Source organism: Pleurodeles waltl, chromosome 6 (assembly GCF_031143425.1).
Source record: "Pleurodeles waltl isolate 20211129_DDA chromosome 6, aPleWal1.hap1.20221129, whole genome shotgun sequence".
Taxonomy (NCBI): domain Eukaryota; kingdom Metazoa; phylum Chordata; class Amphibia; order Caudata; family Salamandridae; genus Pleurodeles; species Pleurodeles waltl.
This window is the reverse complement of record NC_090445.1, coordinates 1,575,349,234-1,575,364,310: the sequence shown is the minus strand read 5'-3', so window position 1 is coordinate 1,575,364,310 and position 15,077 is coordinate 1,575,349,234. Positions and strand designations below refer to the sequence as shown.

Genomic DNA, 15,077 nt, shown 5'->3' with positions numbered 1-15,077 from the left:
TGTTTTTTCAGTAATTGGCAATAAAGTGGCAGGATTGAGCGTGTTGCACCTTTTTAATGTTATATGACTAGCTAAAAGTGTCAGTTCATAAGTAGTTAATCGTGCATTAGTAGGATGCTGTGTTTTTGTTTTGTTTAATAGTGCGTCAACAGTGTGTGGGACCAACAGGGTGAGGGGTGAATCCATGACTATCCCGGCCGACTGGCGCACTGCGACCGCACGGGCCACTGGATCCAGTAGGGCAGAAAAATAAGCACAGGGGCATTGTTTGCCGCCATGCTCTTGGGTTAACACTGATAGTGAACATCCATTTCTCTCGCTCACATATAACTGAAAATCTTTACGATAATCAGGCGTACCCAGTACAGGTGCTGTGCAGAGTGTATTTTTCAATTCATCAAAACCAGACCGAAAATCATCATTCCATTCAATTTTTTCAGGACAATCTTTGTGGGTGAGATGCAAAAACGGTTTTATCAAAAGAGAATAATTAGGAATCCATTGACAACAGAAGGAGGTAATACCTATAAAGGCCGTAACCTCTCTCTGTGTCCTTGGAACCGGTATGTCTCGTATAGCTTGTATTCTATCAGCCGTTAACGTACGTCCCTCCATAGACAGGAGGTGTCCTAGGTATATAACCTCCTGTCTACAATATTGCAATTTGGAGAGGGAGACCTTATGGTGATGGTGTGCTAGATGTTTCAATAAGGTTACAGTATCTGTTTTACAATTTTGTTCTGAAGTGGATGCTATTAAAAGGTCATCCACATATTGAACCAGCGTCGAGGAGCAAGGAAAAACAAGGGCATCTAATTGACCCTTGAGGGCCTGACTAAAAATGCTAGGCGATTCAGTATAGCCTTGTGGAGCGCGACAGAACCGGACACTGCGACCACCCAGTGAAAACCCAAAGATGTGTCTACTATCTGGATGAATGGGAATGCTATAGAATGCATTCTTAAGATCGATAACAGAGAACCAAGTAGCGGAGGCAGGTATCATTGTTAATAATGTCGTAATGTCAGGAACAACAGGGAACTGGGGTATTACAATCTTATTGACCGCCCGTAAATCAATAACAAATCGGAGTCCTGGAGACGCGGTGCCAACAGATAATTTTTTATGAACAGGAAGGACAGGACTGTTACAATCATTACCACACGTTTCTTCAATGACACCCAAATCAATCAACTGGATCACAATATTTTTGAGTTGTTGTTCAATGTGCTGGGATAATTTGTATTGGGGAAGACGAGACAATTTGGCATTGGCTTTCAAGTGTATGACATACGGTGGTATGTCCAGACATCCAACATCGTCCTTATGTGTGGCCCATAAAATGTCTGGCAAATCTCGAAGTTCGGGTGGAAGTGGTTTTGACAAAAATTGTGACGGGGAAATATTTGGACCTAGAGTGACATGAACTCCATCCGGAGAGCAATAAATGGTGGCGTACAATTTCTTTAATAGGTCCAAACCCAATAAATTCTCACTACAGGCCGAAGTAAGAATGAGAGGGGAGCTAATGGTGTAAGGACCTATAGCAACATGCAGCGGCTGGGAGACGGGTTTAGCCACCGGAACACCAGAAAAACCCATAGAGACGTTAATATTGCCAGACAGAGGGACCCCTTGGACCTCTTCCTGTTTAACAGAACTTTTGGTGGCCCCAGTATCTACCAAAAAATTATGTGGAGTACTGTCTAATTGTACCTCAACGTGAAGGCCATTCTGCCTAACAGGAATAGAAACTGGTCCCACCCCCTCTGTCAAAGGCTGTCCTAGACAAAGGAGGACCCCTGACCTTCATACGCATCATAGTCGTCATTAAAATATTGACGCTGGGATGGAGCATCAAAATAATTCGGGCGGGGGTACTGTGGGACCGTGAAGGGGCCTGCTGGCGGGGTCTGTCTGCAGGACCAGACCTACCGCGTGGTCTGTAGCCCTGTTGCGGTGCGGGCATGGGACGGCCTGTGGAGTTGTCCTTATTGTGGCAGTCATTCTTCCAGTGGCCCTCCTGCTTGCAATAGACGCACTGATTGTAGGAGAGGGAAGAACGGGGAGGGCGTTGGGACTGCCTTCTGTCATTGTGAGGTCCTTGTGACCTTGATCTGGACTGCTGTTGACGGGGCTGAGGGTAGGCCTGCTGAAATAACACCTTTGTTTTCAATTCCTTCGTTTTTTTCTCATTCTTTTCTTGTTCTTCTATCTCCCTGTTCTCATAATATTGGGCCATTGTCAGTATTCCAGTGGCAGTAGAGACTGGCCACGTACTTTCACACAATTTCAATTTTCCCTTTATGTCTGGTAATAAATTGTCCACAAATTTGTCAACAAAGAGTCTTATCCCCCCTTCAGTAGTCATGTCTTGGCTGCTGTAATCAGAAAAGACACCCTCAAACCTTGTATAAAAGTCTGAAACACCCTCGTCCTTTTTCTGTTTACAGGTGGCCAATTTATCCCAATTTATCCTGTGTGGTGCAAGTATGGTCTTCATTAAATCCAAAATACGCAGTGGGAGAGCCAATATAAGTGGGTCTGGTTTCGCTCCCCTAACCCTGTCTCTTTCTGCTGCTTGCAATTGGTCCCACGTGCCCCCTAGTTCAGCATGGTCGTGCCTCCGTACTTTTGACCATACTTCCTGCGGGACTACTGCTGCCATTAACATGTCAATATCGGACAACGTCATAGTACAGGATTCAAGAATTTGTTGCAATTCTTTATTATATCCTGCAGGGTTCTTACGGGGGTCAGGTAAGGCGGCTTTTAGGGTATATGTTTCAGATCTTTTCCATGGGATGTGTACCCACGTTTGTTGAAAATGCCCTGCGGTAATAACTTGGCCAGCGTCATCCGTCACCGGTTCTCGCCAAACCGGCGGAACCTCTCTCATGGGAAACATGGATGCCCTTATAGAAGGGCTACATGTCCACAGGCGGTCCCTATATACGAGAAGAGTAACAACATAATCATGTAGACCAGAACCAAGCGGCAGTCCAGTAGAGGCGCGTTTTCGGCAGTGCACCAGTCCCGCGGGAGCTGAGGAACCATCATCCTCATATTCTTGTATTATAATGTTGCACATAAGGGTGGCTGCATGTAACTGAACTAAACTATCTCATTGTTTCATAGTGTGGACAATGTCCCTAACCCCATAGTCATTCCAATTAGTCATCCACCTCCGTGTCATTTCTTCAATGACATCTTCCTCTTGTGAATTAGAGAACAAGTGTCCGCGCAGGGTGCGCTTTCGCGGGGTCATGGGACGGGGAATGTGTGGTGTCTAAACAGGAGTCAGTGGTGGGCCAAACGGGGGCCAGTCGAGGGGTGGGTACAGTCGGGCGGGGTGTATCCTCTATAGGTCTGGTGACAGGAGGGGTAGTGGTGGGTGACGGAGCACTCGCCTGAGATCCAACCGGGGGTGACACAGTAGGGTCACCTGGTGCGGGTTGAGGATGTAGTGTAGGATATATTGGTGGAGTATATAACAGGGGTTTATCTAACATATCGTTTAAAAGGGGGTCTTCCTCTTGTGGCTTATCCACTACTGTCCTGGAAGGGTAACACTTATCAGTTTGTAAGTGAAGCCTTCGGTCATGTTCTAAAATTTTCTATTGATGTTCAGCTACGTCAGAGTCATATACCTTTTCAGTCACCGTCCTGGTCTTATGTCTCTGTAATTCTTTCTCTGCCTTCCTACGTCTTTGGTCTGCTTATTTCTGCCAAGTCCGTAGTGAATCAAACATCCCTGGTCTACTTTTTGTCACAAACAAACGTTCCTGTAGATAGTCTAATTTATCTTTATCAAATGTCCAGTGAATAGGCCATTGTAAATCAGAACTACCTTTGGTTCTTTTTCTCCATATATCAGACCAAATAATCGGACCTATGCCATATTTAACATATATATCATGATTCGGAGTCCCGGCCGGAGGAGCAGGCATGTTTCCTCCAGGCGGGAGTCCCTACTGCAAAGACAACAACACAATTTCCTGCAACAACTGAACGCTGGCATTCTTCCAGTATTTTTTAAAAACAATTCTTACACCAGTGGTTTGAATACACTAAATGAGTGGCGAATATGCCCTTTGCTTCCTATATACTTAAATGACAACTGAGGTCAGTCTTATCACTGACGTTGATCTTTGCAAAGAGTGATAAAAACCGTACAATACTCACAGACCTATTTTTAGACAGGAATCTTTTAATTCCCGTCCTTACCTGACACTTCTGTTATAGTCCAACAGTTGGGGACTCCAGTAGTTCACGGAAAACAGAGACCCAAATTCAGACAGCGCCAGGAGAAGTCGAGCCGGCTGGAAGACACACAGTGGAGATCCGCAGGTCCACGACAGAGAACGAAGCTCAGAATCTGGTGTGGGGCCCGCCCTTGGAAATCCAATCGTGAGTCCTCCGTCACCTGGTTGGTCCCCTGGATGCCTGACTCAGGTCCCTGTTCGGGCACCAACTGAGGAACCAGGAAAGATTTGACCCCCGCCCGGGGTCTCCTTCCCAGCGGTGGAGGGACACCCTTTATGTCCTCAGGGTCAATTTAGCAGAGAGTTCACAAATCAGACGGAGTCACCAACTGGAGGAATAAAGAGAAGTTTATTACATGGATTATAGCTCGAGTTAATACAGAGTCCCAGGACAGTCAAGTGACTATCCTACGGAGGCTGCCCCTTCACTCTGGGGCACCCAACCTTATATACACACAAAACTGCTCAGTCAGAGGACAACTCCACCCCTAATGTATTCAAGGTCCTCTGCGGCCTTCAGAATATTTCAGGGATACACGTGTGGTGGGAGAAGGTACAGATACAGCTGGCAGGAGGTGGCAACGACCTGTACAAACCTGTTCTGGCAGTTACTGATTAAGCATGACAATTCTCGGAACTGTAATTGGAAAAAGTAATATGGCAGCGATAAGCAGATTGCAGCTCAAAGCTGCGAGCACATGGTCAATCATCAAAGTTCAAGAGGTTTGTCGAGCACATGGCAACATAATAAAGATAAACAGATGCCTAGCAGCTATGGTGTATGATTAACTTTATGTACATTTTCTCAATGCCCAGAAAATACTGGGACATGCAGACTTTGGTGTGAACAGCACCAAAATGTTCATTTATGCTCAGTTTTGACAGGCGCAGCTCCTCCGTATGGGCGCCTCAGCCACACGAGCCGCTCCTGAGTTTTGAAGGTCCTACCAATCATAAGCAGAGGTGCTGGAACCATTTTTAGAGTCGGGGTGCTGGGCAAGGACGTTACCTCTCTAAATGCACATGGAATATGTAGGAAATGCTGCCAGAAGGTAAAGAAATCATGGGTCCCTTTATTGTTCATTCTCCATCTAAACTTTCTAGTTTTATGGGGGTGCTGCACCCCCTCCTGTAGTCCTAGCACCAATGATCATAAGTGATAATTAGCCCAATTATTAAAATACGAACACAGGATGTCAGGTTTCAACATGAGAGATTACTGTATCCAGGTCAGGGGCATGTACAATTGAGGGGTTGTGAAAACTATTGAATTCATGTAAATTAGACATTTTGGATTCATTCTGTGGCTGAAAAAGAAGACTAGCCCGAAATTATTTTAAAGACACTTCGGGGTTTATTGAGGGTTTGGCACCTGCAGGACATCTGTCCATAATAGGTGCATATCCTGTCTGCCCTTTTTAGAGTGCATAGCCCTGAATACACTGTAAATAGGATGGATCGAACCTCTTTTTTCTGTAGAAACATAAGACTTTTATGAGCAAGTGTTCTGAGTGCATGACTTTAGAATGCAAAATGTGACCAACCCATCACAGTTTCACAATCTAATTACTCCGGAACGCATACGTTTGAGGTTAGGAAAGAAGACGTATGCGTAAAATGTGTAAAAGAAAGGAGATTTAACAAAATGAGCAGAGAGAAAAAAATGAAGGAACAAAGGAGATCGGGAGTAGCGCGGTCACATTTTCTGCTGCAAGCTTTCCCCCACAGAAAATAATTAACACTTTAGAACTGGAATTATTTATTGTTTGGGAGATTTACACTGCAAGTTATCTTTCAGTTATGTCAGAGCACAGTTCAAGAAATAAAACAATATCCGAACAGAAGAAAGAAGCAAGTCCAATCAAATAGTGTGGAGTCATAGCTGATGTTCTTGATCAAGGGCCTACTGAAACACCCACCACATCAGCTTGAGTGTGGATGCCACTGGGCAGAATGAATTGTTTTATGGCGCTTCCTAATTGTGATCTGTGGCTTGCAGTGCTGCAAGAATAATTATGACAAAGCTGAGTGTGGGGACAGAAAGCGAAATGATTTAATGGTAAAAAAAAATAAGTGAGAGGGGGATTGAATGAGCTAGTTCCAAGGAAGGAAAATAGAACGCAAATTACGAGAGATATGGAAAGCAAAAAGGTTCAGGATAGAAGAGGCAGAAAAGATGCATGGAAATAAGGGAAACAATAACAAGAAAGGAAGAAACAACGAAAGAAGTAAAAAAATAAAGAATGAAAGAAGGGCAGTAAGAAGAAAAGATTAAAGGAATAAAGGAATAAAAAGAAAAATTGAAGGCAGAAAGAAATAAGGATAGCAGGAAAATAGAAAGAAATAATAGAAGAATGGGAAACAAGGAAGGACGATGGAAAGAACAGAAATAATTAACAAATGGAAGGAATACAAAGAGAAAGAAGGATGGAATGAAGTGGAGAAGGAAGGACAAAAGTGTGATAAGAAGAAAGTAAGGAACAAAAAAACTAAAACATTGTAGAAAGGGTAGGAATGGAAAGAAAATGAAATAGGAAAATAAAGATGGAGGAAAATAATGAAAGAAGGGTGGGAAAACAGAAAGGTAGGTGGAGGAATGAAAAGAGAATCGAACTAAGAACAATAGAAATCAGGAAAGAAAGATAAAGAATGACACGAATAACGAAGAATAAAGCTAAATTAAAAGGATGGAAAGAATGAAATAAAGAAGCAATTACAGCATTGTGATGACTTCTTTCTTTAGTTATTTTTTCTTTCTCTAAATGCACTTTATCACTAGATTTCTTTCAATTCATGGTGCCCAAGTAAATCTACAAACCCCCCAACTGATTGTGGTCGACTTGTACAAAGGAGGCAAACACCTTAGTTCTACCACGATTCTAAATAAAGTAAAAGCTTTGCACAGATTTATTAGCTGTGCTTCATATTCACTTTTATCGAATTCGATCATTTCATCCAATTTTGTCCTACAGAGTTACCATGCTGTCCAAGTTTCCTTTCACTTTTGGTAATTTTCACTTCCATTGTAAGTTAAGTTTTTCTAATTCTCTCTTCTATACTCTGTTCACTTTTCCTAATTTTCTCTTCCATATTTAGTTCACTTATCCTAATTTTAATTTCCATATTTAGTTCACTTTTCCTAATTTTCATTTCCATATTCTCCTCACTTTCCTCAATTTTGTTTTCTATTTCCTCTGTATTTTCCTCAATTTTCTCTTCCATATCCTGCTCTCTTTCCTCAATTTTGTTTTCCATTTTCTGTGTATTTTCCTCAATTTTCTCTTCCATATTGTCTTCACTTCTTCTAATTTTCTCTTTCATATTTTGTTCACTTTTCGTAATTTTCTCTTCCATATTCTGCTCACTTTCCTCAATTTTCTCCTGAATATTCTGTTCCGTCATCTTGTTGTTTTTTTCAATTACTCTCTTAATTTTTTCCGCTACTCTCTTACTTTTTTCGTCTATATTTTGTTCAAATATTAATCTATCTAAGAATCCCGTGTATGCATATTTTTCTTCTTTAGCCGGCTTGGCCTTTTCATCAATAATACATTCCATCATCATGTTGTTTTCTTTTATGGCATCCATAATTGCTGTCTCTAGATCCGCCTTAACTTGTGTTTTTGAAAACCAGCTGATTGAGGACTTGCTAGTTTGTTTTACTCCAATATAGCTGCTCTCCATATTCCATGGTATCAAGTGACTTCTTTCGTTGACTTTCGTTATCACTTCATCCAAATCACGTCGAACTTTCTGGAATGATTCGCTTAGACTTCCCTCAGAAGTACAAGAAACAACTATTGGATTCTGGCTTGTGTGTTTCATTTCCTCCATTCTCTGTTTTATATTTGTTATTTCTTCGTTCAGATGCTGCTGAGTTTGCATTATGTGGGTGACTGCCGAATTCAGGTTTATAATTTCCCTGCAGGGAACAGAATTAGAATTGTATCAGTCTTGACATTTTACAACTGACCCTCACCAAACAGAGACTGAAAATGCTTTTTAGAGTTAAACCAATTTCAAATCCAGATACCTCATACATGAGACAGGCAAGAATAGAAAGTGTGAGAGGAAAATCTATCTGTGAGAAAAATCTGTGTGCTCCCACAGCACATAAAAAGGTTTCCATTTTCAGTGTGTATGTATACTGGTGACCTGGTGGGTGCTTCACCTCCCAGGTGCTCACCTAATGTTTGAATTAAAGTTGTGTGGTGCTAACAGTAAATATCGAGGTTGTTTGAAAGAGGTGCCCAAGAACGACCGTATTTATAAAAAAAGTCTTTCATCTGTTTTTATCTTGACACATGGTGCAAACATTTTTCCACTGCTCTCAAGGTAGCAAAATAGCAAAAGGTTGACAAGGGGATCACTAAAGCCTAACTCATGAAATATAAATAGTTTTGATCAACAATATATACTTAGGGATATCGCCTAGTACTGAGCATCAAATTGATAAAGAAAATAATTAAAAATGTGGGTGCATACAAGAAAACAAGTTTTTTTAACTTAAAGGTCAAACAAAAGACACGAACAGAAATGAGGGGTTACACAAATTCCAGCATCTATCCGACTAATGACCCATAATTGTCACATCAACTCCACAGATCGGGCCAAAAGTCTGTTGGTCCACTCTTACAAAAAGATAGTTCGACTGGGACCAAATCAATTGATAACAAAAGTATTTGTGTGTTGACAAAAGCCACCCTAGTTTCAAAGAAGCAAGTAGTGGACCGACGTAGATGTTTCCATCTCTTGCATAATTAATATGCAAGACCATCCTCAGGACAATGCTTAGAAATAAAATACCCTATAGATTTTGTCTCAACTGACTTTGAAATGTGCAGAAAAATTCATATAATAATTACAATTGGATTTATTTAGAATTTGAGCTCACCACTGTCTTTGGTACTGCAGCATGAAAAGTAACAATTTAAATCTCAAGAGTGTTTTGATCAATTAGAATACAAAACATGGTCCCATGGCTCTGTTCCAGAGTACTAATATAATGGCTATTTATATTGGTACTGGGTACTGAGGTACATGCATTGTATGTGTACGTGCAACAAAGTAATGGAGATGCTACACCTTCTCTCCCCGCAACTGACCCCCTCCTTCCCCGGCCTGTAGCTGTGCAGAAGAGAGGGATGAGCTTGTTTTCCCAGACAATGATATGTACTGCTGACATTCCTGAAGTAGGAGATCTGGCCACTGAAGATTGGTAGATAGTGGTTCTTCAGGGTTGAACTGTAGTCTCTATTGATCAGAGAGAGAGGGTTTATTCAGGTGAGGCCAGTCAATTGTCTCTTTTTCGCATTATTGTCTGTGTGTGTGTTGATAGACACAAGTGGAAAGTTCACTCCTTTTTGTGCTTCTGTTGTGGGTACTCCAGGCTGGAGACTACCCCACTGTGAGGAGCATTCTGCTGAGAGGCTGTGTCTTCTGAACAATCTGGAGAGGCACCCAGGTGTGTAGCTTGGTCACTAAGGTGCTGATTATGAGTTTGGCGGATGGAAATATCAGTCTGCCAAGCTCCTGACAGGGAGGTCGCCGGGGTGCTGGCGACCTCTCAGTCGGCCCCATTATGACTTTTGCACTGGACTGACAAGCAGAAACCAAGGTTTCCGCCAGTCAGCCCAGTGGAAAAGGTGCAGCAGCATTGTTGTCGGCTCATAATACAACAGGCGGAAATGCTGCCACATGCAGGGAGCATCAGCACCCTCAAAATGCACACTGTCGGCGGAGAACAAGGTTGTAATCAGCAGGGCATCACTGAGCTACAGATTTCCCACCAATAATGCTGGCATATAGTGTTGAAACACATTATACGACAAGGAGGGCACATAGGAGTGACCTAATGAGAAATGCAAAGGGAGAGGAATGTGTATTGGTAGGAATACTAAGTGAGAGAAGAACAACATTTTGTAAAATAACCAACATTTTGAGGACTTTTCAAACAGAGATGTGAGAGTGTGTGTGTTTATCTATGTGTGCATGCAAAAATGCAGGGTGGAATCCGACAGACACTTCACCATACACAACTGGACGCACCTGTACCCAACTATTCATCAGAAAACACAATTATTAGGTGAGTGTAACACCCCAAACACCCCCTGAAGCTACGCCCCTGGCGGCACTCGAGAACATAAACCTCCCAAACCAGCTTTGTGTATCTAAAATATAATCATGTGTTTCTGTGCACATACTGGAATAACCAGACGGTATTTGTTTTGAACCTGTAACCAAACACAGATTTCTGGTATGGCTGATTTAATCCACTGAGCTATTAGATCTTGCAAGCTGTGATGGACGCTGCACTTCTGTCCGTAATCCTGTGCCTTTAGGTTTTCAATCAACTCCCTTCCCTTTACTTATTGATCTTATCCTAGGCTGTGCTATGATTACTCAGTCTCCTTGGTTATCAGGTCTAGGATATGGTGACTAGCAGTGAGATGTACGTTTGCAGTGTCGGTGCCCGACTTCTGTTAACAATTACTCTATCGAATTTGTAACAGCTTTCCCGTTTACACAGTGCACGTCTGTCCTTCTAGGAGCACCACAACTCACGACCATTCGCCCTCCCTTCTTCCTGGTTACTGCACTTGTTGCACAGTTAAATTGACAAATTCACTCTCACAATGACTAGACCAGATACTCTTCAGCAGTTGTGCAACCCCCAATAGGATAAAAGGGTTTCATCCCATCCAAACTCCCCGTCGCCTTCTGCAGACAGGTTGCAATTTCTCCTTCCGGGAACGGATTTGATGTCAATTTGGCAACCGCGTATTACTTTTCTTAGAATTCCTGCTGTCACCGTAGCTCAGCGTTCAGGGGCTTCGGTACAAATCCATAGAGCAGAGGTCTTCAAACTGGGGGGTGGGCCCCCCTAGGGGGGCCTGAAGTGATCCCAGGGGTGGCCCCTGACTCTGGCCAAAATAAATATTATACAGCTAACAGGCCTTTGTTTTAAGCAGAAGCATGTTATTGCAGTTTTAAAAAGGTAACAGTACTTAACTGCAATGTTTAAATAGGTTTAGACATATTTAAACATTGCCATGTTTATAAAAATAATTGGAGACCTCTGCCATAGAGCCAAGCTCCATTTAAATATGTGGCATACCTTTTCATCTGACTAGCCAGGAGACGCCTAATCAGCAGAAATTGGCAACCTGACCTGACGTGAGGGTCTAGAATCCTCATCTGCAGCGCTACGTCTGTGGAGGAGCTGGCTCGGCCCAACCCAGAGTACATGTGTATCTAAGGGACAGCATGAACCTAAAGTTGTTCCATGGGACTCAGAAACTGAAAGTTTAAGTGAGGAGTAGGAAAGGGAAGGAACTGATTTGGGAGAGAAACAGCTCTTGAGGCCTGATGAGGGTCAGATGGTGGTACACTGAGAGGCAGCAGGGAGGAACTGGAGGCCCTAAACAGTGTGGCACGTTATTGAATTTTTTTTTCAGATGGATTTGTGACCCTTTATATTTACGTTCCTTTTTCCGACCTCCAGAAGAATGAAATACTGAGCCAGACCAGTGGTGCCAGGATGTAAGCATAACCTGCAGGCTACATGCAGATTACCACAGCTAGCACATTAACCATCCAGCGACGGCTCCTCCGCTATGGCGGAGGAGCATTGCCCCCCCGCCAGTAGCAGACGTTGCAAAACTTGAAAAATAAAATGATAATAAACCATGTTTATTATCGTTTTATTTTTTTAGGGGGCAGGGCCATGGGTGATGACAGGCACAAAGCGGAGTGGTGAGCACTGTTGTAAGTCTGCGTGTGGATTTGGTCAGCCGTCTCAGGACGGCCAATCCGACACGCTCACTGAGCTGTCTCCAACCCGAGCTGTGTTGCCGCGGTGGAGACAGCAGGCACAGGCTCCCAGTCTTTCTGGGAGCGCAAATCAAGGAAGCTCAGGCCAATCCTGATGCAGCTCTCATGCTGCCAGCAGCATGAGAGCAGTGTTAGGATTGGTCGGAGGACAGTCTGGGAGCCTGTGCCTGCAGTGGAGCCAGAAATGCAGCGATGTGGCGGGCATTGAGGAAAGTGTTTTTTTGTTTGGTTTCTGTTTTTGATTTAAATCAGTGTCATCTTGTTATTAGACCTCATAATTTAGTGTGCAAGTCTTTTAAATGTGGCAACAAACTCAGTTATATCCTTAATTTAAAATGTGAATTGTCTGAAGCTTCGAAGCAAAGGGGTGGGTGGAGGGAAAAGGGACAGGCAGCAAATGGAGGATGGATGGTGTGGCACAGGCAGGCATGGAATGGTTAGATACCAGGGTGGGGCATAGGATGGGAAACAATCCCAGCCACGACTCCCGAACAGCAACGTCATGGTCAGCGGAAGCGGAACAACGCTTTCGTTAACCACAACTTCCTTGTTCGGTGCCTTAACCACGCATGTGCTGAACAATGCACATGCGTGGTTAAGGCACAGAAGAAGGGAGTCAGCTTCGTCGGAGGCCGCGATCAGGTAAGTGGGGCTGGGGCTGCTCTAGGTGCGGGGGTTGGGGGGTCGGGACATTTTTAGTTTTAGGGGCGGGGGTATTTTTAGTTTTTGGGGGTGGGGGGTCGGAGTCGTTTAGGTTTAGGGGCGGGGTGGGGGGTTGGGGTATTTTTCGTTTTTAGGGGGGTGGGGGATTAGGGTACTTTAGGTTTTAGGGGGTGGGGGTCGCAGTAGTTTTAGGGACAGGGGTGTGGGGGTCGGGGTCTTTTTAGTTTTTAGTGGTGGGGTGGGGATTCGAGGTAGTTTTAGGGGCGGGTTGGGGGGTCGTGGTAGTTTTAGGGGCGGGGTGGGGGATCGGGGTAGTTTTAGGGGCAGGGGTGGGGGGGTCGGGTATTTTTCGTTTTTAGTGGGGTTGGGGGGTTAGGTTAGTTTTAGGAGTGGGGTTGGGGGTCGGGGTAGTTTAGGTTTTAGGGGGTTACAGTAGTTTTAGGGGCGGGGTGGGGGGGTCGCTGTAGTTTTAGGGGCAGGGGTGGGGGGTCGAGTAGTTTAGGTTTTAGGGGGTGGGGGTCGCGGTAGTTTTAGGGGTGGGGGTTGGGGTATTTTTAGTTTTTAGGGGTGGGATTGGGGGTCAGGGTAGTTTAGGGTTTGGGGGGGTGGGGGTCGCAGTAGTTTTAGGGGCAGGGGTGGGGGTAGTGGTAGTATTTTTAGTTTTTAGGGGCGGGGTGGGGGGTTAGAGTATTTTTAAATTTTAGGGGGGTGGAGGGTCGCAGTAGTTTTGGGGGCGGGGTAGGGGTGGGTGTTGGGGTAGTGTAAGAATTGTTTTTAGGGGTGGGGTGGGTGGTTGGGGTACAATTGTCTTAGGGGTGGGTGGACTGGGGTGGGGGGAGTCACATGCCGTTCACACATGCCTTTACCAGAAATGCCTTTACAATGAAAAATAGTTGTTAAGACATTCGTGGTAAAGGAATTTGTGGTAACAACGCAGTAGTTGTTCCAACCGCGTTGTTTAGGCATGCATGGCTCCAGCGTGTGTTGTTCCGACTCCTATTCGCATGGGATGGGTGGAGAGAAGGGAGAGAATGAGCAAAGGAAGGTTGGATGGACTGGAAAGCAGAGGAAGCCAAGAATGGACAGAAGGACTGCAGGAACATGAAGATACTAGCAACCAGTGGAGAAATAAGGGTGAAGGAATGGGTGGACAGACATACTAAAGATACAGATGGAAAACAGAGCCAAAGTATGGGCTGAAAAATAATGTGAGGGGTGTTTATCATGGCCTGAGATGTAAGGAGAGACAGAGATTAGTGGTGAAATATGGGATAGGTGATACACTGGTGTTGAGACCAAGAAGAAGGGATACTTTGGAGACAAGATCAAGGAATGGAGGAGAGACAGGCCAGAGATGAAAAGTGAGAACCAAAGCAGAGGCTGAGAGGCAAAGCAGTAGGGACGAATAGTAGCCAAGGTGAATTTATGAAAGGGCAGGCAAGAAAAAGGGGTGAATAGGCAGGCAAAACCAAGGGATGTGTGGACAGGCAAGTGTTGGGTGGAGAGACAAGGGATAGGCACTGAGACAGTGCCAAGGTAAGGATAGCAAGCGTACCAGTGTAAGGGAAGAGAAACACAGTCCAGAGATGGGTGGACAGACATAGCCTATGGATGGAAAGAGAGAGGCAATCCTAAGGAATGGAGAATTACAAGGTCAAAAACAACAAATAAAATAAACATTTTTACAAATAGAATGTAAAAAGAGTGTTTATGTTTTTTGTAAATCATATGCCTGTTTTGCATAAATAACAGGACAACTGAGTTTAGGAATGGGTCAGAGTAACAACAAATAGATCCTCCTTGAAAGACACGTGATCAGAACTGCAAAACAAAACTCACTGCATGAAAGCAAAACTGTGTTAAACAATGTGATCAGTGGACAAACAATGATCAAATAGATAATATGGCAAATATTTATGTAGAAGGACAGAGCAACTTGAGTGGATGGGACAACCTGAGTGCATTTGAGAGACCAGAAGTGTCAAAGAGGGTAACAGTATCATAAGTGTTGCAGATGGAAAGGACGGTAATCTGTAGGGTAGCAGAGGACATAGGACTATGAGCAAATACAGCACCCTGACAGGAAGAAGGAACAGTGACATGAGAGGTGTTTCAGTGAGAAGTAGAAGCACCCTGACAAACAGCACAAAATAGAGAGGGCAGCATCCTCCTGAGAGAGTAACACCTTCAGTAACAATAGTGCACTAACAACTAACTGTCCCTAAGATGAACAAACACCATCAGAGACAGCTGTTTCTAGAGATGAATTTCATAGAAAGGGGGTAGTACATTGAGAGAAGGCAGCACAGAAATGGA

The 15,077-nt window shown here is 43.9% G+C and overlaps 1 protein-coding gene across 1 annotated transcript in view; it reads right to left on the bottom strand.

Moving 5' to 3' along the window:
- Positions 1-6,007: 6,007 nt before the first annotated feature.
- LOC138301157 (uncharacterized protein PF3D7_1120000-like) overlaps positions 6,008-15,077 on the bottom strand; it is a 47,881-nt gene continuing 38,811 nt past the window's right edge. Inside the window, exon 2 of the mRNA XM_069241337.1 lies at positions 6,008-8,187. Coding sequence (XP_069097438.1) covers positions 7,296-8,187 — 892 coding nt within the window. The 3' untranslated portion in view covers positions 6,008-7,295. The remainder of the gene's footprint in view (positions 8,188-15,077) is intronic.